At 40.0% G+C, this 27093-nt stretch overlaps 1 protein-coding gene across 5 annotated transcripts in view; it reads right to left on the bottom strand.

The window, feature by feature from the left end:
• The window catches only part of Plce1 (phospholipase C epsilon 1), a 363943-nt gene that overhangs the window by 2497 nt on the left and 334353 nt on the right, over positions 1–27093 (bottom strand). For 3 of the 5 annotated variants that reach the window (XM_058581097.1, XM_046450435.2, XM_046450437.2), the window contains 10 exons: positions 24252–24383; positions 22506–22796; positions 17376–17539; positions 15644–15905; positions 13285–13403; positions 10165–10293; positions 6771–6980; positions 4185–4343; positions 2406–2624; positions 1871–2083 (listed from right to left, as the gene is read on the bottom strand). In XM_058581097.1, the coding sequence (XP_058437080.1) occupies positions 1895–2083; positions 2406–2624; positions 4185–4343; positions 6771–6980; positions 10165–10293; positions 13285–13403; positions 15644–15905; positions 17376–17539; positions 22506–22796; positions 24252–24383 (1874 nt within the window). In that variant the 3' untranslated portion in view covers positions 1871–1894. Of the gene's footprint in view, positions 1–1870; positions 2084–2405; positions 2625–4184; positions 4344–6770; positions 6981–10164; positions 10294–13284; positions 13404–15643; positions 15906–17375; positions 17540–18067; positions 18297–22505; positions 22797–24251; positions 24384–27093 lie in introns of those variants that run through there. The other 2 variants (XM_046450436.2, XM_046450438.2) reach the window with 2 other exon arrangements.

The raw sequence follows: 27093 nt of genomic DNA, 5'->3' as shown, positions 1-27093 counted from the left end.
GAAACAACATTTTGAATTTTGATTACTGCCCTTATGGTAGGCTCACAGACTCACTACTATGGTTAGTCATTTCTAAAAGTTTGAGAGACTCAACATTGGTGCCTAGTCCTAAATTCACTTGGCCCTTGGGGGAGGGACTAATTGCTTCAGCAACATTGGGGCATAAAAGAAAGTGAATCTGGAACTTTAAAATTTGAGATACCAGATATTTTTCAAGAGAAAAAGTACTGAACCTCAGAGATTATCTGATACTGTGATGTGAATTTGCTGCCATAGTTGTGGGATTTCTGAGTGTTTATATACAAACCTCAACAACCCAGATCTCTTGGAATAGATGGATATGCAGATATTTTGGTGGGGGCCATATCCTGTATTTAGCCTTGCTTATTATTATTTTTTTTGGTATTGGGAATTGAACGCAAGGGCACTTAACCACTGAGCCATATCCCTAGCCCTATTTTGTATTATATTTAGAGACAGGGTCTCACTGAGTTGCTTAGTGCCTCACTAAGTAGCTGAGGCTGGCTCTGAACTAGCGATCCTACTGTCTCAGCCTCACGAGCCACTGGGATTACAGGTATGTGCCACCATGCCTGGCTATCCTTGCTTATTATTTTGAAAGAGCCTTACAAGTGTAGTCTGGGGCACCAGTTATTTTGAAAGATGCTCCTCAAATATAGAAACAGGATCTTAATGCATTGGGTTTTCTTTTGAGCTGTTATGAATCCAGTATGGTTCTATCAGAATATATCAGTGAATTCTTTAAAGTGTGAGCAATTTTACAGTTTGATGTGAGAAATTTGGGAGTGTGGTAAAAACAGTGAAGCTCTATAGTATAAGCATTAATGTCTTCATGATGCTGTTGGTCTCCTGTGAATTTTAAGTCTTAGAACTAAACAGATGTAATGATCCCTTGAGTTCATGAAGAAACTAAGTGAAGCTGGGTGGGTGGTGTGTGCCTATAATCTCAGTTACTCAGGAGGATGAGGCAGAAACATCACTTGAGCCTAGGAATTTGAGGTAAGCCTGGGCAACATAGACCAGTCTCAAGAAAAGCCCTATGTGAAAGAAAGAAACTTATGTTTGTTTTCCTCACATGGTTTCATTCAGGGTTGATGTGAATGATCTACCTTAAGACAGAATGAGATTTACTTTGTATATGAATACTAAGCAGTGGGCTGGCAACTGACACTCTAAATTTGTTGCATCTTAAAAATGGAGGCTGTTAGGTTATTTTGCTTTCTTTTTAATCATTACATCCTGGATATGAGGGATTTTTTTTGTTGTTTGTTTGTTTGGTTGGTTTTTGTTTCTTTAATTGAGGCAGAAAGAGATGAAGTTATTGAGGCTAAAACAAAGCGAAATTAGAGAAACATAAAATGCAGAACCAAAGGAATAAAAAGCTGAATGATCCAAAAAGCCCTTGGAGAATGTTCATGTGAGTTTTTAATTATCAAGAGACTTCTATGATGAAATAAGTCCACTGTGGCATTTGGGGCAAGTTGATTGCCTTCTTGGGGCCTCTGCTTAGTTATCTACAAAATAAGGAGGCCTAAAAGTTTAAAAGCTCAAGTGTTACTTATGTCTTCAGAGCTCTTGCCTTATCTTTTTTTTTCATATATATATATATATATATATATATATATATATATATAAAATTTTTTTAAAGTTGTAGTTTTATTTTATTAAAATAAAATAGGTGAGCACTTTACCGCTGAGCTACAACCTAGCCCGCCCTTGCCTTATCTTAAGGCACCATTCTACCTGTCTTTGGGGGACATTGTCTGGGAAAAGACAGCTACCCTACTAACTATGCTTCACCAAGTAGCTTCAGTGGAGCCAGTTTCAGAGTGGTGTGATGACAGTGTACCTGGGTAAAACATGCTGCCCTCCATCACTGTCGATAATCCATTGTATCACTGGAGAACAAGCCACCCACAGGTTTCTCCTCCTTGTTTTGGACATTTTCTGAGACTGTGAGCTGAGGAGGTGATAGGAGTCCTCGGGGCTGCTTAGTTGACTTGGTGAGCTTCTTAAGTTCACTTGCAAAAGAGATGCCCTTTCTTTTGTCTTCTCTGGATGCCTGTTGGGGGGGGGGGAAGAATTTGCTTAGATGTTAGGTTAAACCCGGGGTCCTCAGTCATGGCACTAGGTCAGAGTTCTTTTCACTTCCATCTCTAGTAAGTAGAGGTTGGAAGAAGGGCCGAGGAACTCACCTCTCAGGCCTTCTTTGCCACACAGGGAGTACATTTTTTCCTACACAGTGTAAACAAAGCCCAACAATTTTTTCCCACCTAAACTCTGACTCAGGAAGTTTGAGATTTTACTAGTTCCCAAATCTGGTTACTACGTGATTATGAATATCAAATGATTTATGAAGAGGGCAAATTAAATTTAAACTTTACCTGTACCTGCTCCTTTAGCTTAAGGATGAATTTCCCTGCACCTTTCCACTTGCTTTGGGCTTGAAACACACACTCCTGATCCAAAAGGACTCGCTGTGAAGACTTTGGGGTAGAGGACTTCTTGTTGGGCATGTCTTTGACCACCTCTTCCAAAAGCACATAGTCCCCTGGGTTGGGGTTGCTCAGGATGCTGTAGGAATATTTGGCTTTGCATAATGTCTGAAAGAAAAGTTATCATCAACTGAATGAAGTATCTCCAACATTTGCATTCATCCTAAATGAAACTGTAAGGTAGAAAAGTGGCATAGACTTTGAGAGATAGAGGGAATCTTCCAGATCATGTTGACCAGTGCCTTATTGTGCAGCTGTGTAGCTGTACAACACACTGTCTCAGGTTACTTCGTTTAGCTTTCTAATGGTCTATAATTTAGATGAGGAAGCTTAGACTTATAAAAGTTAAGCAGATTCCAGAGTAAACACAGCTAGTAAGCAACAGAATAAAGACTGGAACCGAATTTTCCGTATAGGCCAAAGCTCATAGATAGGAAGGTTACTCAGCTAGTGAGGAACAGAATCCTGCCTCCCAGAAACCCTCATCCCACAAGGCTGCCTCTTTTAAGCAGTCTTGGATGTTGAAGGGATTTTAGAAGTCACAAAGTCAGCCTTTATTTGTACAAGAATATCTTTCATTTATGCATTTATTCATTCTGAGGACCTACTCTGTCCCAGATATTCTACTTGGAGGAGGCAAAGATGAGCAAAAGAACCACAATCTGGAATACAAAGTCATAATTAAGGTGACTAGCATTAACCCAAATGGTCATACAAAGGAATAGCAACACACACACACACACACACACACAGACGTCAGTAGTATTTACCACCTGCCAGGCATTGTGCTAACAGCAACCTGTGAGGAAAGTATTATTTATGCTATCTCCATGCTGTCTATGCAGTGTCTTACCACACAGGGTGTGCTGGAGCTAAGTGGAGAAAAGGGTTAGTGAAGGCTGACAAGGTAAGTATTTACACTACCTTATTAACAGGAATAAATAGGGTTTTTGTTTTTTTTCACCCCAAAGAACTATTTTACCAGCACCCAGTAGCTGAGGCACAGATCTGAGATCTTCCTCAGGACCTCAGAGTTAGTAAAGTAGTATAGCTGGGTTTGGAGCTAGAGCAACTGATCAAGGTCTGTGCTCTTAATGATTGTGCCCTATCCCTTCTCAGGTGCTTAATGAATGCAAACTATGAGGAGGCAATAGTTGGGAAGGAAACAGTTCTCTGAAACCATGCAAAGAAGCTTGAGATAGAGGAAGGGAGAGGGTCAGAGTAAGCCTCCTGCTTGTCTTCTGTAGGATCCGTGAGAGGTGGTCATTAGGTATTGGCTCAGACATTTCTGGGACAATGAAATGACCATTCCGCAGAGCTTCCTTCTAAATCCACTACTGTCAATGCTTCACAGAGTCCCAGGCTCACTGTGCACACTAGCTGAATATCTATTGAAGGAATGCACTAATATTTCCTAGCCTTCAGAGGCACACTCTTCCTTTTCGGGTCCCCATTGTTGAAGAATTTCATTCTAGAACAATGAAACAACTGAACTGTCAATGCACAGACGTTTAATTTGTCCCTATAACTTATACTGACAAAAGGAATGAGGTGAGGAAGGGAGTAAGTTATTTTTCTTGCAGTGCTGGGGATGGAACCCAGGGCTTTATGCACGGCAAGTGTTCTACCAACAAGCTACACCCCCCTCCCCCAAAGAGCAGTTTTTACCTGCTGAATGACATCCTGTGCAGTGCTGACACGGGGTGCTTTGATTACTGTTCGAGGTTGCTCTGGAGAAACATCATGCACTTGGACAAAGAAACTCTCCTCCTCTGAGCTCAAGATCACCTCTTTGTCATCTTGAATAATGTTTTTCTCTTCTATGGTCTAGGTTAGAAAATGAAAACAGTAATTGGTAAGGTGATGCAGAATAAAAAAAAATTAGCAAGACTTTGAGCTGTATCTTGGTAATGCAGAAACAAGTTCTTAGTTTTATGTTTCATACATTAGTTAATATTTCATGAACTATTCTAAAAGGATATACCTGTCTTTTGAGAGGAAGAAAGTATTGTATTTCTGCTAATTGACACACTGAGAAGGTCTGGCCTAGAATAAGCCAGTTCATCTGCTCCTATTAGCTATGGATTTTGAGAGTCCAAATCAACTGTAGATAAATTTGTAGAAAGAAAATTCACCATTTTTTCAATTACCAAAAGCCAAATAAGAACACAGTAAATTACATTTAGAGAAACCCACCATTTCCACACAGACTTTGAGCATTTAGGAAATCGTTAGACATCTGAAATGTGAGACATGAAATTGACATTCTGACAAGCTGGGTGAACAAAACTTACAGTGAAAAGGCTGACATGATACAATGGCTGAAGGTAAACCACACTGAAATGAATATCAGCAAAATTATTTTTTAATTTAATTTTTTAAATATCAATAATTATGAAAATGGGTTATCGCATTAGCTTTAGATAAACTGGCTTTTGGTGAATTTTGTATATGTAAATTTATATAAATAAATAAATATATATATATACATATATATATATATCTTTATATATAGTATAAGGATATATGCATCTTATTTAAAAAATTCGAAAGTATAGAAGTAATTCAATAAAAAAGCAAACTTTTCTTATTCTCATGCTTTTTTTCTTTTCCCCACCTCATTCTCCACACACACACACACACAACAAATAAAGAACACCTCACTGTTGTTAGGTTTTATATCCTTCTAAACATTTGTTATGGATACCCAGATATATTTTGCTTATTTGAATACATGCACACAACAAAACTGGCATTATGTGATTTAGCTATAATGTGATTATAAGATGGTTCCTGTCTTTTGTCATCCCCCAGTCTCAAATGAGAGCAGCTTTAATTATCTTCTGCAGGAGAGGAGGGAAGACAGGGAAGGCTAGTAAAGAATAGCCAACCCGCCTCAGGGATGAGGACTTGGCAGGACAATCCTCCTATTCCCAGAGCCATCTCCAGTCCAGGCTATGAAATGGTGCTAACTAAGCAGAAGGATCCAAGAATTACTGCCACCATCCTGGAAGTTCCACCCAGCCACATGACTCAGAATTGTCCCCACTGATATTAAAGTAAGGATGGAAAAATGCCACCAGGTGGTGCCAAACTGTAACCAAGACCCGAAAGGACTGGTCCTGGAGCTTGTCAGACAGCTGCACCCACCTGCCCTAATCAATCATTTCATTACCTGTGCAATCATAGCCCTACAATTTACACAACTGAATTTTTTGAACCAATTCAAGGTATACTGGTATGGGTAGGTAGGGGACAAGAGTTATTATCCATTTTATTATATAAAATGAGATTTGTACCCTCTAAAACTTGAGTCATCACTTAAAAGACTGTACTCATCATTTCATGTCCATTCCAAGAGATCTTCCTGCATAATAATGATGTGGCTGCCATTGCACTGATCATGTGGCTTTGAACTTGCAATGCTCCTGCCTTAGTCTCCCAAGCCGCTGGGATTACAGGGGTGTAATCGCCTGGCATGAATCTTCTCTTTGTTCAGCGTATCTGTAATGGACTACCTGCTCCTTAGTCAGCTGCTCAATCTTGGTTATCAGGTCAGCTGTCATGGTGTCATAGTGCATGTATATAAGGTTGGGTTCTATTGAGGTTTCAGGCATCCATCGGAGGGCCTGAATCATATACCCTGTGAATAGGAAAGGGGTACTACTATAATGTGATCTTCACAACATCTTTTCATTGTTGATTGCTTGAGTTTTAGCCAGAGTTTTGCTAAGTTGCCTAGGCTGGCCTCGAACTTGGGATCCTCCTACCTCAGCCTCCCAGGTAACTGGGATTACAGGTGTATACCTCAGTGCCCAAATACAACAATGTCTTTTCATATACAAATAAAATACTGGACTCACAGCTGATAACATGCACAGGGATCCTTTAAGTTCTTGCTTTATAAAAGATGTTTTTTTAGACTGAATTTCTGCAGGTTAGAGATAACTTTCTTTTTTTTTAACACATATTTTTTAGTTTTAGGTGGACACAATATCTTTTATTTTCATTTTTATGTTGTGTTAAGGATCGAATCCAGTGCTCATGCATGCTAGGCAAGCACTCTACCACTGAGTCACAACCCTAGTCCAAGATATGTATGGAAAAATAAAATCATTTCACCATATTTACTTAAGAAGAACAATATACACCAAGTTGCAACGAAAGAAGCTCAGGATTTGAGGGAGGTGGTGAGTGGTGAGAAGGCTAACCACTGAGCTATAACTGTGTTGGCTGTTCCCAGAATACACTTACTTCCTGCTGGGTTTTTAAGACAATCCTGCCCACGTAGCCTTCTTCTGGAAACCAGCTGCTTAAAATCTGCATGATCTCTTCCTCTGGACCAATGGCTCTCTGGAACGGTTGTTTCCTGCATTCATTCTTTTCTTTAGATATAAAATATTTTTCTTCCATCAGAAAATAGTCTGTGATGATAGGTTTGGTGTCTTGTTCAGTTGTCAGAATCTAAAGAAAAAAACAATGGCAAAATTGGGCTCACTTCTAAGGAGTGTAGCACGAGCTTAAATTCAAAACAAATCTTCACGATGTTCAGATAGGTTTGATGTGAAATTTATAAGCAAAACCTCCTCTGGAGTGTTGCATCATTCTTTTTGGAAGATCTAAGAATTCTTGTATGTCCAGAAAGGATTGTTTATGTCCATTCTGGGCAATGGTACAATTTCTCCACAATCCCCAGACAGCATAGCTATTTTCCCACTGCTGGAATGAGAGTTCCTACTAAATTAAAAACTTTAGGTTTTTCACTCCATGAATTTAGCCCTTTGTAATCTTGTAAACAGAACAGAGGGCAAAGAACCTCATCCAGCTTTTACTAAAATAATCTCGTCTTCTCACATTGGAAATACTCAATCATCTTCTCATGGAAGGTTCCACAAGGCTAAATTCTCATCTGATCTAAGTTGCTGGGAATTCTCCTTTCGGTAAACTCCTGACAGTGTGCCTTAAAAACCCAGCAGGAAGTATTTTCTTTGTTGGCTACTGACCCTGTGCAGTTTACATGGCGTGGTTGTGACAAGGATCTGGAGCCAGTCAAACCTGGACCTGAGATTTCACTTGTAAGACTTCCTGTCTATGAAGTGTTGGGCAAGACACTTAATCCCTCGGAAATTCAGTTCTCCCATCTAAAAACTAAGAACAGCCATTAGCAACATTCTCTTAATTTCAGTTTGTTTTATGATTGAGGCATAAAGTGTAACACTACGAGAACATTATGAGAATAAAGTGTAAAGTATGAAAACTCAATAAATACTAGCCACCACTGTAGATACCTTTACTGATGTGTTCTTTCTCACTCGTGAGCAGATTACTAACAAAAGGTGGATCTCAAAGGGAGTAAATGTCAGCCATGATGAAGAAACCCCCCTGTGTCACCTCCCCGTAAAAGTGGCTGGGTGATGAGAGAAAGCTGCTGCCACCTGGCCTGGATTAAGCAAGTCCCCTTCTCCCCAGGCCTGTGTCAACCATGCAGTGACCAGAGTCAACATTTTCTCACTTGGAAAGAAAGCAGAATGTAATGTGCTGAGGTTGGTGGAGCAGAAGAGTCTCAGAAGATTCTGATCCCTCCACCTCGGCCCTTGGTCTAAAACAGACCCCGTGTTGTTGATTCTGTGGGGGTCAAGTCAATCAGGTTGCCTGAAGCTCAGAACTACCAGTTCAGGGATAATTCAGCGTATGAAGACACCATGAGAGGGTCAGTGTCTGCCTTCTTCTGTTCTGAGGACTTCTTTGCAGATATGACAATAAGAGGCTGCTTTTCGTGGATGGCCTATTAGAAGTTGTCTTTATCTTACAAAACCTTGGCAGTGCTTTATGATTGTGAACGCTGAAGTTCATGGATTGATTGGTTAAAAAAAAGAAAGAAAAGAAAAACAAAAACACAACACACACACGCATACACACATTTGACAGAAACTTCTTTTTGATCATCTGTAAAATATGATACCTAATGGTTTTCTATGATCCACCTAATTATAGCATGTTGGCTAAATTGTTGGCGTATCTATAGACATGTACCTTCAAAGGACAGAGACACTTATTAATACTTGGTATGGTTGTTCAGTTGGTTTTTAATTTCCCCACACATTATCTGATTCCAGCTACATTTCATCATATACCCTAATTTCCGAGGGAGTTCCAGGGTCACTCCCTTGGTCCTTGCTCCACTTGGCCTATCCTCAAGGAGGAGGAGGAGTTCTGAAGTGGGTTAAGAATAAAAGAATCTACAAGGATAATCAGCCACTGTGTCAAGCAGGGGTAGAGCTTCTAGTGTGCAGAGAAAGAGAGTTACACATGGGCTCTGCTTTGCCCTGTGGGGAGCTGTCCTTTCTCTTCTGGATGCTGCTCTTTGTTCCTGGTCTCCCCCTCTTAGAAGTCCTGCCATAGACCGTGATTCTGCCTGCAGAAGGCCTCAAGATTGCTAAAGGGATCTAGAGCAGAAGTGTCCTGGCGTGAAGGGGCTTAGGCCTGCTTGCTCAGGGGTAACAGGCTTTGGGATAAGAGACTCATGTTCTCTTGTTCAGGCTTTCATTGCATCTTTACATCACCAGATGTAAAGGAAAAGCCTTCAAGCGCTGGAGATGTGTCCTTGGCCCATGTGGTCCACCCTGATGCTCTAGGAATCTGATTCAACTTCTAGGTTGGCAGACAGACTTCATTCAGCTCCTGTGTAAATTCTGAATGATTAGTAAGTGCTGCGTTATGAAGGAAGATGAGGCCTGTGTCTAGATTTAGAGGGAAAAATTTTATATGGTTGGAAGGCCATTTGTTCTGGTTTTTAAGTTTCTAGAGTCCGGTGTTTTACGTGGTTGAAGAATTGTTAAAAATTTCTCTGTGGTTAAGGTAGCTTGTCTAGTAGTACCAAGATTCCTCAGGCCATTCTTATTTTTATATTTATTTTTTAATTTGTTCTTATTAGTTATACATGATAGTAGAATGTATTTTGACATATTATATGTATATGGTGTGTAGCCTCGCATTCTTCTGGTTGTACATTATGTAGATTTACATTGGTCATGTAGTCAATATATGCACATAAAAACATAAAGTCTGGTTCATTCTACTATCTTTCCTATTCTCATTCCTCCTCTCTTGCCTTCATTCCCCTTGGCTTAATCCAAAGTACTTCTGTTCTTCCCTACCTACCCACCCGCCCTTTTTGTAGTTAGTATCTGCACATCAGAGAAAACATCTGGCCTCTAGTTTTTGGAATTGGCTTATTTCACTCCTTGGCATATCCCCAAAGGACTGAAAATCAACATAATATATATTGACATGGCCACCTTAATGTTTATAGCAGCTCAATTCACAATAGCTAAGCTATGGAATCAATCTAGGTGCCCTTCAACAGATGAATGGATAAAGAAAATGTGGTATATATACACAATGGAATATTACTGAGCCATAAAGAAGAATGAAATCATGGCATTTGCCTATTAACAGATGGAACTGGAGATTATCTTCAGGTCATTCTTAAAGTTGATCTCATTCACAAATATTCAAAAGGTATATAATTAACACAGACATTTGTGCATTGATGTCCACATGTGTATGCTTACACACATACTTAAACACACATACATCTATATACATTAGATTTGTATTCTCCTAACCATAGGTCCAGTAGACTTGCCTGTTGGAGAAGCTGCTTGGCTTTGGTGCCTCCATTTATAGTAAAGACAGCAAAGGGCTCTGGACCTGGGACCCCATGCACTGTGACTCTGTGAGTCTGTGAACATTTTCTTTCTTCTGTATTAAACATCTGTGAAGGAAGATCACATGATTTTCATTCATTCTAAAAATATATTTCTAGATCTATTCCATACAGAGGTGATGTACTTAGAAATATATAGAGGGACATGTAAATGCAAAATATGAGAATTTATAACCATTTATAACCTGATATGAATGGGGTAGGAGAGAAAATGAACATCTTCCTTAATAGATTAGGGAGATTACTTAACAGCACACCAAAGAATTGACTTATTTTCAATCAGTGTCTCTTTCTATCATAATTAGGGACTTATGTTATCTGAAATAAATGTTAGTTCTTATTTATGAACTGACATTCTACACTATCTATTACATTCCATCTCTCTTGGGGGATTGGGCTAGAATTTTGAATAGTAAGATGATAAATAAAATGTCTTCCCTTAGCTCACTGCCAGGCACACAAATAATCACAATAGAGAAAGTATGTCCATTAGGAAGAACTTAGTGGGTGTGTAACTCAACTCTTTGAGCATTTTGCATATTAAGATATATTGATCATTCAAAATATGAAATCATTTATGGAGTGCCTAGCCCTGGAGATTCAGGGACAAATGAGATATTATTCCTGCATTCAAGGGCTCCAAGTAGAATGAGAAGCTAGAGGAGAAAGTGGGCCATTGTAAGAAGCATGATAAGTTGCTTGGGAACCCACAGGAAGTTTGGAGGAAACCTGGGAGAGGGGGGGCTTCCTTAAAATGGTCTCATATAAATCTTGAAGGACCCAGTGTGATCTAGCAGATGAAGAGTGGAACAAGGGGCTCCCAAATTGATCCCAAATTGAAGCAGCACCTGTGCAGAGATTTAGCAGGGACCTAGGTCAGGTCATTCTGGGCACCTCAGCAAGGTCAGTGGCTCATGTGCGGGAGGGAGAAAGCCTGAGCCTTGGCAGTGCACATTCCTGCAGTTCCTTCATGGAACTGGCTAAACTTTGGACTGGAACTGGCAAAATGGCAACTTGAGGGCTGAAGTGTTTTAACATGAACTTTATTTTTATTTAGGGTGGAGAGAAGAGGTTGGCTATTTTGCTGTGCTTCCACAATGTGTTTTCATTTAATCAGTTTTATTGAGGTATTATTTGCATACCATAAAACACACATACTTTAATTGCATGGGTTAACCTCTACTATGTTTTTTAAAAGGTAAAAATGTTACCAACATTAATAAAAATACAGATGTCCTGGTTCTCCTGCAAAACCAAAAGATCTGGTGATACTGCATGGCGACAAGCAGCTGGAGCTGAGAGCTGGGTAACAGCTGCTCCTCTAAGCTGCTCCTCCAAGAACTCTCTGCTTTCCTGGAGTCTCTGCCCAGCCCATGTATGTACATTCACCTCATCCTCCTAGCATCCTCCTGCATTGGATTTTTGTTACCCTGGTATAAACTTTACCCTGAAAGCAATGGAAAACCAAAGAAAGATTTCTGTGAGGAATGACATTGATCAGATTAGATAGATCTGCCTGGGAGATTCTAAAGGAAGGCAGAGAGGACAACCCCGGTGAAAAAGAGACCTCTTAGGAACCCACCGTCATAGCCAGATGAGAATGAATCAGGACCATGGCAGAAGGATGGACAGAGATGACTGTATTTGAAAAATACTAGGTCTTAACTGGGGGGGCATAAGAGAGAGGGAGAAATCTAGGAAAATGTCCAGTTATTGGCTTTAGCACTGAAGGGTGGTGTCTGCTATGGCTGAAGAATGTGTACCTACCAGGCATAGAAGCTGCTGCCTGAGAACCCCAAGGATGGCATGGTGTGGTATAAAAAATAAATAGATATGTGGTCTTTGTCCCTAGCTGGCTTGTCAGAAGTCCCAGTGACAATCTGACAATCTGGGACTGGTGATTGGCATCTGAAGCAGGGGAAGTCTTATGAGACTAAACCATTAATTTGTGGGCTCTGCCACTAACTCCAGGTGAAAAGTGTCAGAATCAAATTTAAATGCAAGATCCCAAATTGGTGCTGGAGAGAAGGAGCAGTGGTGTGGAGAAGACAACATGCATTTTGGTGTCAGAAGTGTGAGTGAAGACAGCGAATTTGTAGCATTGGCGCAGCCTTCAGCTCTAACAGATATGGAAGCAACCAACCCAGAGCTGGGTAACAAACCTATTTTGCCTCTCTGAAAGCACCTGATCCCTGCTCTCTGGGACCAGGAAGTGAGGTCTGTTCCCGCCTGTCAATCTTCTGCGCAAGGTGGAGCTCATACCTTCCTCCACCCTGACCAAAGGGTTGTTCTCAGCCTTGGTCACACACTGGAATCACCTAGGGATCTTTCAAAAGACAGATGCCTGGGCCCCCAGTCCTAGATTCTGACTTAATTGGTGTAGAGTGTGGCTTGGGCACAAGGATATTTTAAAAGCTCTACAGATTTGTCCAGTTAAGACTGATGTGGAGTGCTGAAAATAAAAGGAGAAAAACCCAAGGAGATAAGGTCAAGGACAGAGAGAGAAGAGACCGACAGAAGTGAGGAAAAGAGAAGGCCAGAGAAGAAGGCAGGGCTGTTTATAGATGGTGGCAGAAGTGGTCCCAGCCAGTGCCATTATTGTGAGCACAGGTGCCTTTCCAAAACTCCTTACTCCTATGCTGCATCGTCAGATTGATACAATAGCGATCAGATGATTAGACATGTAGACAAGGTAATCAATGGACATACTTTCAAATATATTTTTAATTTAAAGAGGAAGCAGAATGAAATTAACCAGTTTATTAAAGCTATGTTTACTGTTCAAATAAACTACCCTAGATTAGTGGACTGAACTCTGCTCCAGTGGTCCTCAGACTTCTGTGGGCATGGGTCTCATGTAGGGAACTTGTGAGGTGGTGTATGTGTAGAGTGCTTTGTCAAGAGCCAAGTTTCAGCTGTTATTACTTCCACGGCCACCCAATTCATGACTCTCACAGACCACTTTGCTATAGCAAAAGAAAGCCCACCTCCAGTGTAGCAATCCCCTCAAACATGCTGATTGAAATAGAACTTAATTACCAAAGAGGCTGGCAAGGTACTGCCAGAGGAATTTTCTTCCATTCTTCTGCTGTTTATAAACAAACTAGAGATTTCCAAGACTTCATTGTGGAGGTTTCGCAGCTGAAGATGTCGATATCCTGAAATATTGTAGAAATTGGGAAAAGCCTATTAACCCAAGTACTATAGAGCTCTGTAAAGAAGATACTCCAAGGAAATTAACAAATGATAGGTAGAAATATCACCTTAAAATGGGCAATAGATGATGACAGGCATGTGACTAGTAGGCACCTTTTCACTGGGAGGGTGCTGTCCAGTACTGTTCCTAACTTAGACTCAAACAGATACTCTAAATTCAAACAAAAATGGGCAGGAAAGGGCTGGGGTGGTAGCTCAGTGATACAGCACTTGCCTAGCACATGTGAAGCCCTGGGTTTGATCCTCAGCACCACATAAAAAAATAAATAACTAAAATAAAAGTATTATGTTCATCTACAACTAAAAAATATTAAAAAAAAAAATGAGGGGCTGGGGTTGTGCTCAGTGGTAGAGCACTTGCCTAGCATGTGTGAGACATGGGGTTCGATTCTCAGCACCACATATAAATAAATGAATAAAATAAAGGCCCATCAATATCTAAAAATATATATTTAAAAAAATAAAAAACCAAATGAATAAAATAAAGTATAAAAAAAGTAACCTCATTTAAAAAAAATTAGCAGGAAAACCTGATCATTTTGACATCAAGGCATGTGCAGCCAATAAAAGTAGTAAAAAAAAAAAAAAGTGGTTAAAAAAAGAGTGGTAATGTTAATGTACAGGTAACATGAAAAGTTGCTCATCATATACATTAGAGAGTGAAAACTAGTAACTTGCAAAATACTAAGATTAGTAGGGAGCCTATTGTTTAAAAACATATCTCGTGTCATATGCATGGGCAGAGAAATGAAATCTGTAAAAGACGTTCACCTAAAGTGATTATATTGGGGAGAAGAAATGATGGATAATTTAAAAAAAAGTTTTTGCTATTCTTTTCTTTCTCACATTTCCATAATAATCTTATGGGCTGAATTGTGCTCCTCATTCATATGTTGAAACCTGAACCTCTAGTACCTCAGAATGTGACTCTATTTGGAGATAGGTCCTTTAATGAGGTAAGTATGTGAAAATGGGGGTCATAAGGGTGGGCTCTAATCCAATATGACCAGTGTCCTTAGAGGAAGAGGCTATTAGGACACAGACATGTGCACACAGACTAAGATCATCGGAGGACACTTCAAGAAGCTTGGCATCTGCAAGCGAGGAAGAGAGGCCTCTGAAGAGATCAGACCTGCTGACACCTTGAATCAGGCTTCTAGCACCCTTAGAACTGCGGGAAAACAAATTTCTGTTGTGTGTGTTTTTTTTTTTTTTGTACCAGGGATAGAACTCAGGGGCACTTGACCACTAAGCCACATCCCCAACCCTATTTTTTTATTTATTTAGAGATAGGTTCTCACTGAGTTGCTTAGAACCTTGCTTTTGCTGAGGCTGGCTTTGAACTCATGATTCTTCTGTCTCAGCCTCCCGAGTTGCTTGTTGTGGTATTTTCTTATTAATACCCCAGCAAACAAATATAATAATAAGGGGATATTTGCACAATGGAGAAGAAAAATAGGAAATAATTAAGAAGTAGGAAATTGCAAGGTGTCTGTGGAGCTCAGAGAATGGCAGTTTGAGTGTGGCTAGAGAGGTGGGGGGGGGAAGATGTAGAACCTGATACTTAGTGTACTTCAGCAGAATCACCACCTTTGGAAGCTTGTTAGAAAGGCAGAATGTTGGGGCTGAGGTTGTGGCTCAATGGTAGAGCACTTGCCTAGCACATGTGAGGCACTGGGTTCAATCCTCAGAACCACATAAATAAATACATAAAGGTCTAAAAAAGAAGAAAGAAGGAAAGAAAGAAAGAAAGAAGGAAGGAAGGAAGGAGAAAGAAACAAGGAAGGAAGGAAGGAAGGAAGGAAAGAAAGAAAGAATCTCAAGCCCTGACCCAGACCTATGTAACTGGGATTTGCATGTTATTACCAAAGTGATTCCTGTGCACATCAGTTTGAGAAGCAATGCATGAGCCAGGTGCAAGAAGCCAAAATTCCTCAGAGCGCCACACTAAAGCCAACCCACAAGCCAAAAGCCCTGGCCTTTGCTCAAAAATTCTCTTTCCCCTGCTTTCTGTCTAATACCACCCTGGCTTCCAATACTGGATGTCTTCCAGGCACCACCTCCGACCATGGCTCACTTTTGCAACCCCCCACAACTCTCCCTTCTTTTCTTTCCTTACTTCATGCCTTCCTTTAAAAAATGCTAGGGGTACCATGGGTGCTGCTTGGGATTTTCATTCTACCTCGTTTTAAAGCCTTGAGTGGAATGATCCTCTGAGCAGTTACCGCTGAACTGTTATTTTCCACAACTGCAAAACGAAGAAATACAAGATCTTCAAAGTGAACCCGGAACAGAAACTGTTCATTCCACATGGGGTTCAGAGTGTTCCGATGGATGGGCTTCGTACGGAAATGACAGCTATCCAGGGGCATGCCCAGGACGTCCACTTCTATGCACGGGCTTCCTGTGCTGTTACTAGGGCACACATTTTGGCCAGAGACAATCTGAAGGGGGAGAAAAAAAGGATCAAGGTCACAGAAGATGAAAGACAAGGGAAGACAACTTCTGGGTTTCACCACTTCCATCCACAAAGAATGACTTCATGGACAAGGTAAATGGACAAGGTCAGGTACTCATACTACTGAAATCATATAAAAACTGTTTTGTCAACAGTATTCACTTAACTGTAACCTTTCAACTCAAACAGAGTGTGTTGTCAAAAATTAACTCCTAACCTTCTGTAAACAGATAAAACGACACTCAACTCTAGCTAAAATGGTCAAAGAGAAAAGGAGCTGCTGCCCTCCTGTCTTAGGGAGAGAAAGAAAAAACAGGATAGTCAGAAAAATCTTTGAAGAGAAATCTGGTGTGTCATAAGCAGACTTCCTTTGCAGAGAGGGAGACAAGATCAAAAGATGGAGAGATGACCTTGTCTCCCTCTTTCGTAACTCCCACCCAGATTTGTTGTTGTTGTTGTTGTTGTTAAACTAAGAGAGAAAAAAAGAATAGGAAAATAGAAGCTGGGCATGGTAGTGCACACCTGTAATCCCAGCAGCTGGGGAAGCTGAGGCAGGAGGATTATGAGTTCTAAGCCAGCTCAGCAACTTAGCGAGGCCCTCAGCAACACAGTGAGACCCTGTCTCTAAATAAAATATAAAAAAGGGCTGGGGATGTGGCTCAGCGGTTAAGCACCCCTGTGTTTAATCCCTGGTACCAAAATCAAACAAAAAACAGGGAAATCTGTTTTTAAGGGGAGTCTGTGGAGTTTTGACAGTAAGTTATTTAAGCAATGAAAGATATAAGAAAAAGCCTAGGAAGGATAAAAGGTAAACTAGAAGCAGGAAAGATGCTTCACTCTGTTTATATATTGATGCAGGTTTTTCTTATCTTAGAGCTCATTGGAGCTAAAGATGAGCTGATCTAACAAGGAGATCAGCTTTTTTTTTTGGTTCTGGGGATTAACTCAAGAGTGCTCTACCACTGAGCTACATCCTCCAGACCTTTTTGTTTATTTTTTTTTCAAAAATAAATATAAAAAGGTTTTGTTAAGTTGCTGAGGGTCTTGCTAAATTGCTGAGGCTGGCCTTCAACTTGAGATCCTCCTGCCTCAGCTTCATGAATCACTGCAATGATAGGCATGTACCATGGTGCTTGGATGAAGCCCAACTTTTATGGGGTCTACTCATAGTTATGATTCTGTGGGCCTGGAAGACAGACTGACCATCATTAGTACATCAGATAAAGCAGGGATTTTTCTGGCTGCACCTACATGGCTCTGGCAAATTCGGTGCCTGATGACTGCAGCCCTAACCTAACTAGAGCCACTACTCTGAGAGATAAAAACATTGTGGGAACTAAATCTGCCCCCCCCCCGCCCCCGTGATTTGTGACACGTCAGTTTTGCAATGCCATGAATCCAAAACCGGTTTATATTCAGGAAGTCTTCAATGCTTCACAACAGTGGCCCTACTTACAGTCAAAGAATAGATGGCAGGCTCCATGTTGTCTAGATCTCTTTCCAGTGGAGAAAACTTCTGATACATGGGGCAGTTCTTGTCCCACAGAACTGGGGGTTTCAATACATAACCACAGCCACCATTTGCCTCAAACATGGCGGCATTTAAATGTAAAGGAAGATCTGCAAAATAAGAAAAAAAACCTGATATTGCTCATCCACTTTGTTGCTTCAGAGTCAGAAATTTAAAGTTCAAAAGAAATTTGCATCATTTTTTTTGGAAACTCAAGCATGAAGTGAGATAATTATCCACTCATGGTATCAGTCAGCAAATACCCAGTGTGTGCTAGGTTGTTAGGCACTGTAGATACAGCAGGTAACAAGACATGAAAATCTCTGTCACCATGAAATATACAGTTTATAGAAATGCCCAGTGTTTTTACTCCAAACCAGGTTCTGCCTCATAAAAAACTCCCTTTACAAATAGGAATCAATCACATACATCTGCACAATCTTGCAATCTTGCAAAATATCTCATTTTATACTGAGTTTTGGAAAGGGATAGCAGTGTTTTCTTATCCCCAAATAGCGAATCATGTATGGCCAAGTCTTGCTATTTCAAAGACAAGATAAAATCTTAATAATAATAATAAAAACAGCTGAAGAAACAGCTTTTCCTTAAAAAATTTCAATTTCAACTCATAAATTACTTTTACCTCTTTTTTAAATTGTAGTTAAATACAAAACAATCATCATCACATTTGATTCACATCATGTCCACAATCCCCTCAATCATAATCTTTAAGAACTTCACAAAGGCTTTGAATCTTTTGTGGTCAAAATTTTCTTTGGCACAGTGCTTTGATGAACAACTGGATTCCTGTACTGTTTCTGGACTCTTCCACACTCACACGCTCATCCGATGGCTGATGGCTCAAGTCTGTATAAAAGTTGCCCAAGTGAGCAAAAGGTTTATGAGACACACCTGACAAATCTTCCCCCTGATAGATTCCTTCCATGTGCAGAATGAACTTTGCTCTGTGGACCAACATCAAGGAAAAGTGTGGTAATCACCTTGGAACCACAGGAAATTGGCCCCTACCCTTGTGTCTTGTGTGTAAAAATTTTCCATGTATCTGGGGTTGGCCAAGATAATGTGCAGGAATTCCTGGGATAAGGATGTCTTAGACATAGGAAAGCTCCTGGGGCCTCAGTCTCCTTTTCTGTTGAATTAGTGTATTCAAATTAGTGAATTGCTCTGGATCTGCCAGGCCCCTTCCAGTGCTGACTGACTGATTTCATGGAGGGCATGCTGTCTTACTTGCAGGAGGAGAAAATTCTCTTCCCTGGCCATTCTGTGTTAGAGAAAACAGACGTGGCTAGGATGGCTTAGACAGTGAAACAAACTAGCTCACACAGGATAGCAAATATGAAATAGACATATGCAGGTTGAGCATACCTAATATAAAAATTTAAAATTTGAAATTCTTGGAAATATGAAAATGAGCACTGACAAATTTCACCTGATGGGTGAGCACTAAACATATTGTATAAAATCCTTCAGGCTATGTGTGTAAGGTGTATATGAAACACAAATGAATCCTGTATTTAGACTCAGGTTCCATCCTCAGGATGTCTCTCATTATATGTATATGAAAATATTTCAAAATCTGAAAAAATCCAAATCCGGAACTCTTCTAGTCCCAAGCATTTTGGATAAGGGATACTCAACTTGTATTACTAACAATAGTAAGAGCTGCTCACACTTAACTGATTATAATGTCAACTCCATTGAGATTTGAAGTCTGATCGCATTAGTGTGGTATCTATCCTAATAGTTTTCCAAAACTTTCAAGCACTTTTTCTTGACTAAGGTATCTCATGGTGACCCAATGTGTAAAACAGACCCTTGTGGTAGTGCTCAGTTTGAAATGAAGGTGAGATCCGAACTCTAGCCCTCTTACTGTTTCCTAGGAGTGGTCCCAGAACTTCATCAGTGACTACAGTTTGAAAACCCCTGTTCTAATCAAGTAAAAAAATGTGCATGAATCAGTGTAACCCTACTTACCCTTCTGAATCAATCCATATGATAAATTGAGCATAGCATTGCCCTAATAGTCTTCTATTCATTTAGAAATCTTGTATTAAGTAGACACCATTCTCATAATATTTGTCCTTATATTTGGGGTCCAGAAAAATCACTAAAAGTGCAACTATCATGTAATAAAGCATAATGAGTGCTTTTTAAAAAGAGGTTTTTCTTCTGACTGGAGTTGCATATTTACACACCTGTAGGTCCTGTATACAAGGGAGGAATCTGTTCTGTACCCATGTGGGAAGATTTTTGATGGTCTGTTGCCAGCAAAAATCAGGGATTTCCCTACCAGCCTTGGGTCAGTTTCCTGCAAGACTTCTTGTTACAGAGCACTTCTGACCTTCTTGGAGTTAACAGAGCCAGTAGAAAACTGGAGAAGAGAAGGCCCTATGTTCATAGACAACCCTTTGGAGTACTAGGTCTTCTGAGATCCAGGAAATGGCAAGTCAGATGATTCTGGAGACATATTGGGAGGCTAAAGGCAAAATGCGAGGGATCACAGATGAAAAAGCACTTTCTAATCTAAGAATTTTTGACTCTTATCTATTTGAAATTGCAATACACAGAGAAGTAAACACTTGGAAGAGATCTGGACCAAATATCAAGAACTACAGGTTCTGGTTGCAGTGGGGTTGATAGAGATAGTCTGCTCCAACTCAGGGCAGCCTGCCGAGTGCAAGATATTGAACCAGGCTCCGCCCCCAGTTTGCAGAAATGAAGACCATTTTTATAGACAAACACGCTAACACTGCATGTGGCTTTTGCCTTGTTCAACAAGGGGGATGCTTAATCAATGCTTGCTTCACTGAATCATGGGAGGTTAGTTGGCAACGCTCTCTTCTGGGATGAAAGAATGGAAAGGACCTTGAGGATGAATCATGTAACGAGTCATCTGCTTCCCCTGAGTGGGCAGTTTGATGTGTCCTGGCTTCCTTTGGGGACATGAAGAGTGTTTAGTGGTGAGTGGAGGACAAGTTTTAGCTTCAGTGTATGCTACTGGACTGCAGGAGTGGCAACTCTTTGTGGTCCCCTTGAGCCGGGGCTCCCTTTGCCATCAATGGAGCCAGACTGTCTGCATCAGTCTTGGCACTTTAGGAGAAAGGACACATCCAAGACCAAACATACTTCTATTTCTTTGCGAAAATCATTTTGCCAGTTGTTTCAGTGCACTTAAAATATTTCGGTATCATAATAACAAAGGGCGCCAGTAGACATAGGGGTTCAGACAGGGCTAGGGATGTGAACCCACAAGCTACTCAGGAAAGATTGAAAAGAAATGGAAAATAAAACTTTTTACAACTCTGAAAGTATTTCACCATTATTTCCATTGGTGAGTCCAAATCAAACTTTTTTTTTTTTTTTTAAATAACTTATCAAATGCACTTAAGGATAGTTAACATCTGTGGAATGCTTTCCATGTGCCAAGCCAGGCGCTGGGCTAAGTATGGTACTTCACCTGCATCAGCTTACTTAATTTGAATTGAGAAAAGGAAACAGAACAAGGGGAAAAATACCGTGACTGATATCTCTAACCACATGTCTTTGGGGTCAGCCACAAGAGGGTACTGTTGGTTGGCACCAGAGGCAGGAAGCTAACTGGTCCCAGACCTACAGCTGTGGGCTGACCTCAGCTGGAGAGAGGGTTGTGCTGTGGTTATGGTTCAGCACAGTTAGTTACAATCCGACTCAGTTCACATGAGCTAAATGATAAAGGCTGCTTTTCTATCCAAAGCAAAGACTATGTTATTTTGAAGAGATTCTAGGAAACATTCCTCCTCAACTCTTTCCTCACCTTCTGTAGCTCTGCTTCTTTCCTAACCAAGTGGAAACAAAACACTGAATTTATCACTGCAAGTCATCCGGTAACCATGAACAAATTAACTATTTTGCCTTGGTTTGCTTCTCTGAGAAATGAGGATCATTTCTTAGGGTTGTTGTAAAGATTAAATGAAATAATAGGAATTGAGAATTTAGCATAGTGCCTCGTATATATTAAGCATGCAATAAATGAAAACTTACTCTGAAGTTTTTAGATCTCACTTGAGTCTCATCAACAGTGGAGGAACATGAACGCTACTTTATCTGTTCATGCAATTCATATGCTTGTTCTCTTTTAATTTGCAACACTTACAGCACTGACCAGTGCCCTCCACCTCAATTACAAAGGGCTGGAAAAAAGCTAAAAATGGTTGTAATTTGCACAATGTTTGGAATGACACTGCCTTATTTATTTATTTATTTTATTTTATTTTATTTTATTTTGGTACTGGGTATTAAACTCAGGGGCTTTCAACCACTGAGCCACATCCCCAGACCTATTCTGTATTTTATTTAGAGACAGGGTCTCATTGAATTACTTAGTGCCTCGCTTTTGCTGAGGCTGGCTTTGAACTCTCTATCCTCCTGCCCCAGCCTCCCAAGCTGCTGGGATTACAGATGTGCACCACCGTGCCTGGTAAGTGACACTACTTTTTGACTGCAAGAACAGTTGTGTAGTGAGACAGATAAACCAAGAGATGTTAAGAAATCCCTGCCCCACAGCCAGGCATGGTGGCATTCACTTATAGTCCCTGCTACATGGAAGCTGAGGCAGAAAGATCACTTGAGCCCAGAAGTTCGAGGCCAGCCTGGGCAACATAGCCAGACCCTAGCTCAAAAAAGAAAAGAAAAGAAAAGAAAAGAAAAAAGAAAAGATCCCTGTCCCAGAAGAACCTTAAAAACAAAGTGGGGCTTGGTGGGTGTGACCCATGGTAGAGGGAAGGATAGTATGTGTGAGGCTCTAGGTTCACCCCTGCGCCAGCCACAAACAAAACTGAACACAGCTCTGTCAAGAGAAGTCTTGTGTTTAAAAAGTGCTTTTAAAAAAGGGGTGGAGCCTCTTCCCTCCAAGTTTTTTTCCCCCGCCTATCATCTTAACTCTGAAACATCAGGGGCATAATTCAGTATTAAATCACATAATGGTGTGGACTCTTGCCCCTTGGCCAAAATATTATTAGCAGAACCCCAACTGGCATACAGAAGCAAAGGAGAGAGGCGCAGATGCAGGCGCGTTACCATCTGTCTGGTAGTTAAGTGCCACGAGCTGGATCCCATGGAGCCAGAAGAGGAGGGGATTGGGGTTGGACGAGTCGATGCGGGTGGCGGCCGGGTAGGTCCTCAGCAGTTGACAGGCGGTGTGCTGGATCAGTTTCTGAGAATACCTGCGACACAGACGTTTGGCGGCATTTTCATTCAGCGATGAGATATGATAGCATTTGGGAGTTCTAATGATAGCGCTGAGGGATGTGGTTGGGTTCAGAGGGGAAGAAGATTCCTCCCAGGTCTGTCGAATTCCTTCATAGGAACCTAAACTCCCCAAAAGATTAGTCTCAGATTAGTGTCGAAACCTTAAACATTTTAGAAAGATAAACCTGAACGACACCCCCACAAACAGCCATAGCACATGAATACATCAGAATAGATCTCGAATTTTACTGGAGAGTTAGTTTACCACTTCGAAACAACATGATGTCTACTGAGTTTTAAAAAGAGGATAGTGGACTGGGGGGCATAGCTCAGAAGTAAGGGCCTGGGTTTGAGCCCCAGCATCCAAATAAATAAATAAATAAATGAGGGTAGCAACACCCAAATAAATAAACAAATAAATGAGGGTAGCAACACCCAAATAAATAAATAAATAAATAAATAAATAAATAAATAAATGAATAAGGGTAACAACACCCAAATGAATAAATAAATAGATAAATAAATGAGGGTAGTGACACTGATATTTACTTATTTAGGTACTAGGGATTGAACCCAGGGGCAGTATACCACAGAGCAACATCCCAGGCCCTTTTTATTTAAAAAAATATATATATATGTATATTTTATACTTGGTGCATATTTATAATATATATATATATATATATATATTTTTTTTTTTTTAAGATTTTAAGACAGGGTCTCCTTAAGGTGCTTGGGGTCTTGCTAAATTGCTGGGGTTGGCCTTTAATTTGTGATCCTCCTGTCTCTTCCTCCCTAGTCATGGGAACATAGGCACGTGGCAGCACACTTGGCTGCAACATAGATTTAAATTTGAATCCTGGAAGTCCTTTGCCTCTATACCTCATCTGCTCTGTTGCACAAGTACACAACAATATATGTACAAGCTTATAAAACCCACAGAAAATGAAAACAGGAAGCATCCTAAAGTTATCAGTGATGAAGTGGTTTAATGACAGTATATCCACACAATGAATTATTAAAGAGAATAAGATATATGTACAGAAGGTTATGTAAACTTTACAGCAGGTGTAAAAGATACACAAGTTTGTTCAGTTACATCCCACTTGGATTATCTTTAAAAGGATCTTATTTTTTTGAACAAAACACAATAAACTTAAGAGTGGTTACCTCTGGGAAGTAGCAGGAGGACACTGAGAGTGGAAAGGAATTTTAATAATACTCTGTATTGTTTGAACTTTAACTATGAGAATTTATTACCTTCATAATAAAAAGTAATTAGAAATAAAATGGATATATCTTCTGGGTAAAGAGTACAGTTCCAAGAACCACTAGAATGTTCCAAGGTGCTTCCAGTTTTTACTTTTGAGGCAAAGGACATTAGACTATCTCCAGTGAAATGTTATTTTTAATGAGTTAAAAGCATAAATTAAAAATATTTATGCCATTAGATAATGTGGACATTCATGAAAATATAAAAGAATTTCAAAATTCAAGGGAAGTGCTTAGACAGCAAATACATGAATCATTCAGCATGCAGGATCAAGCAAAGATATTGTAAGAAGGTGATTTTACTTTTTCCAGATGTTTTGTTAAATGTTGCTGTCTCCCCTGGGCTCATTCTGCCCGGATTGTTGCCAAAAATGGACTTCCTGCTTTTCCTTTCTTTTCCTCTGCTAGAGCCAGATGCATTTAGAGTTGACAGGCCTGTTCCCATAAAATGAAAATAAATAAGCCAAAAACTTACAGGCAACATTTTCCATCCCTGTTAATGTTTATTTTGAAGTCTTACTACTCCCCATAACAGAAGACCTGCTAGCATTTTTAGCATGGTTAATAATAGTATTGTAGGCAATTATATTGAAGTTTTTATCTCTATAGGCACATGCAACAAGAAGTGTATGCTTCCTGCAGAATAATCACAAGCCCTGTCTCTCTCTTATCCACACCTTACTAGTTGGCAGTGCACCTGAAAGATTTTTTTTTTTTAAGAGAGAGAGAGGAGAGAGAGAGAGAGATAATTTTTTAAAAATATTTATTATTTTTTAGTTTTTGGTGGACACAACATCTTGTTTGTATGTGGTGCTGAGAATCGAACCCAGCACCCCATGTATGCCAGGTGAGCGCATTACCGCTAGAGCCACATCCCCAGCCCCCTGAAAGATTTTTAAAAGTTGTATGGAAAAAAAGTGCTGTAGTCAAGATTTAATTAGTATTTAATTCATATTAATTACTCAATTTTGTGAGATAAGAGAATGTTTTCAAGTCTGAACTTTAACATCCTATTGTTCAGGTTCAATTCCTTCTGGTCTGAGCCTTGACTTGACACACTCTAACTTCCTTAATTCCCTTCTTTACAAAATGGGTATGATAAGAGAAATGCACTCATAGGATTAGTTTGAGAATTAAATGGGAAATACAGTGTGATAATAATGAAATTTCATGGCTTCTCTTTCTCCCTCCTGGTCCAACCACTCCCTGGATCCTTCACGCCTGGCAGAGTGCCTGGTGCATAGCAGGAACTTGGTGCATATTTGTTGAGTGAGAAAATGAATGCACACCACACAGACCTGGCTCTAAGAGTGACTTAAAGGCTCCAATGAAGCCACAGTTGCCTCCAAATCATTCCCAAGGTCCATAATTGTACCAGTAGGAGAGCAATTCCTTAAGCTGAAGCAGCATCAGGAGCCCTTTTTTTTCCGAAACAGAAATATACCTTCAAGAACATCCTCAGAGACAGAATAATGTTTAAAAGCATAGACTTTGGGGTGAAAAAACAGTCTCAGAAAGGCGATTTGCCTTTGCCAAAGTCAGGTAGCCAAGGTCCCAGATCGGGTAGCAAGGTCCCAGATCTCTGAGCAATGATATTGTCCAGTGATGTTTTCACTATCCAATATTTCTCTTGGCTGTTTTTTTTTTTCTTTTCTTTCTTTCTTTCTTTCTTTCTTTTTTTTTTTTAATTTATTGGTTTGGCTGTACTCTTCACTGCAGAACAAGTAAAGACCAAGGAGGTGGCCAAATATGTACCTATAAATGCAAGGAGCTCCCCAGAAGGAGGCAGTGTGATGGGTTGAAGTGTCTCGGGCCTTGCAGCTTGGACAGTGTCAAAGGGAGAAGGAAGGATAGGCCAGGTTGAGTACACTGTGGGAGCAAAAGCCTGGCAGCAGGAAAGACCATGGTGTGTGTATATGCTTGATGAGATCTGGGAAGTATCCAGAAACTATGGAGTGGGGTAATATGATAAATGGAATAATGAGATCAAATACCATGCCCTTCTTTTTCTTTTTTCCTATTAGAAAAAAGAAAAAATAGAGAGAGATATAAGATGTAACTGAGAAACAAATCCTCTAAGATAGAAGATAGAAACAAAAACAGCAAATCAGCTACTTCCTTGGTCCTAAGAAAGCTAAGGCAGTGTGGTGAAAAGAACGCAGCCCTGGGAATTGAGACACCGAGTTCTGGTCTTGCCTGACACTGCCCAGGTTCATGATTGTGGGAAACTCACTTTACTTCTGTGGGTGTCAGACCATATGGTCTTGGTGTGCCTTACCAGGTATTTTTGGGTGAAAGGTGAGATATATTGAAAATGATAATGTAACTTATCAATTAAACTGACATTTTCCTCATGTACATCCAAACAAATATGAAAACAACAAATGTTTAGAAGGTATTGTAGCAATGATTTCAGCAACCTAGTTTAGTTACTTTGAGAAAGGAAATAGAATTGGGGTGAGAAAAAGGTCAGAAACTTTAATTAATAAATCAATTAAAAATACCTATTAAAGGATATGTACTATATATACAGTATATTTAATATGCCATCCATATGCTTAGTGTGTGCCTCAAGTCAGAGCAAATAATCTCTTGGCCCCTCTATGGTTCTCTGTTGGTACAAAAAGTTCATCTTTTACACTGACTACAAATATCTATGAGAATTTGTGCACCTTCATTATTCAGTGCTTTAGAGAGAAATGACAAAGGCAGTGGAATGGATTGGGTGTACCCAGTATCACCTGTATTGATGAAGAATAAGAGATGCACTGAGTGTGATTTTTGAACAGGGTGGCCCTCACACTTGATCACACAATTGACTGACAGGTAAAGAATTTTCCTCCATCATAAAAATAATTTCATGAGGTGCATGTATGATCATAACCTATTTAGGTCATGTAAAGTCTCACTCTGTGAAATGAAAATGTTAGCTTCTTGTATTCCTTTGAAGTATCTGTTTGCTACTTTTTCACTCATATTCTTTTCAACAGAATTTGCTAGCAGATGAGCATTAGCAGCTGCCAAAGGTTTACAAACAGTTACTGGAGGAAAACTTAAAATTAAGGAATCTCTGGCTCCCCACCCCCACCATGTGTAAAAAAGCCACTATTGCCAAATATTTTTAAAAGCCCAACACCTTTGTTCC

The sequence above is a fragment of the Marmota monax genome, unplaced genomic scaffold (assembly GCF_021218885.2).
Source record: "Marmota monax isolate L192 unplaced genomic scaffold, Marmota_monax_Labrador192_F-V1.1 WCK01_AAM20220418_F8-fsc00004, whole genome shotgun sequence".
NCBI classification, from domain to species: Eukaryota; Metazoa; Chordata; class Mammalia; order Rodentia; family Sciuridae; genus Marmota; species Marmota monax.
Note: the sequence above shows the minus strand (reverse complement) of the source record. Positions and strands in the feature narration are given on the sequence as shown.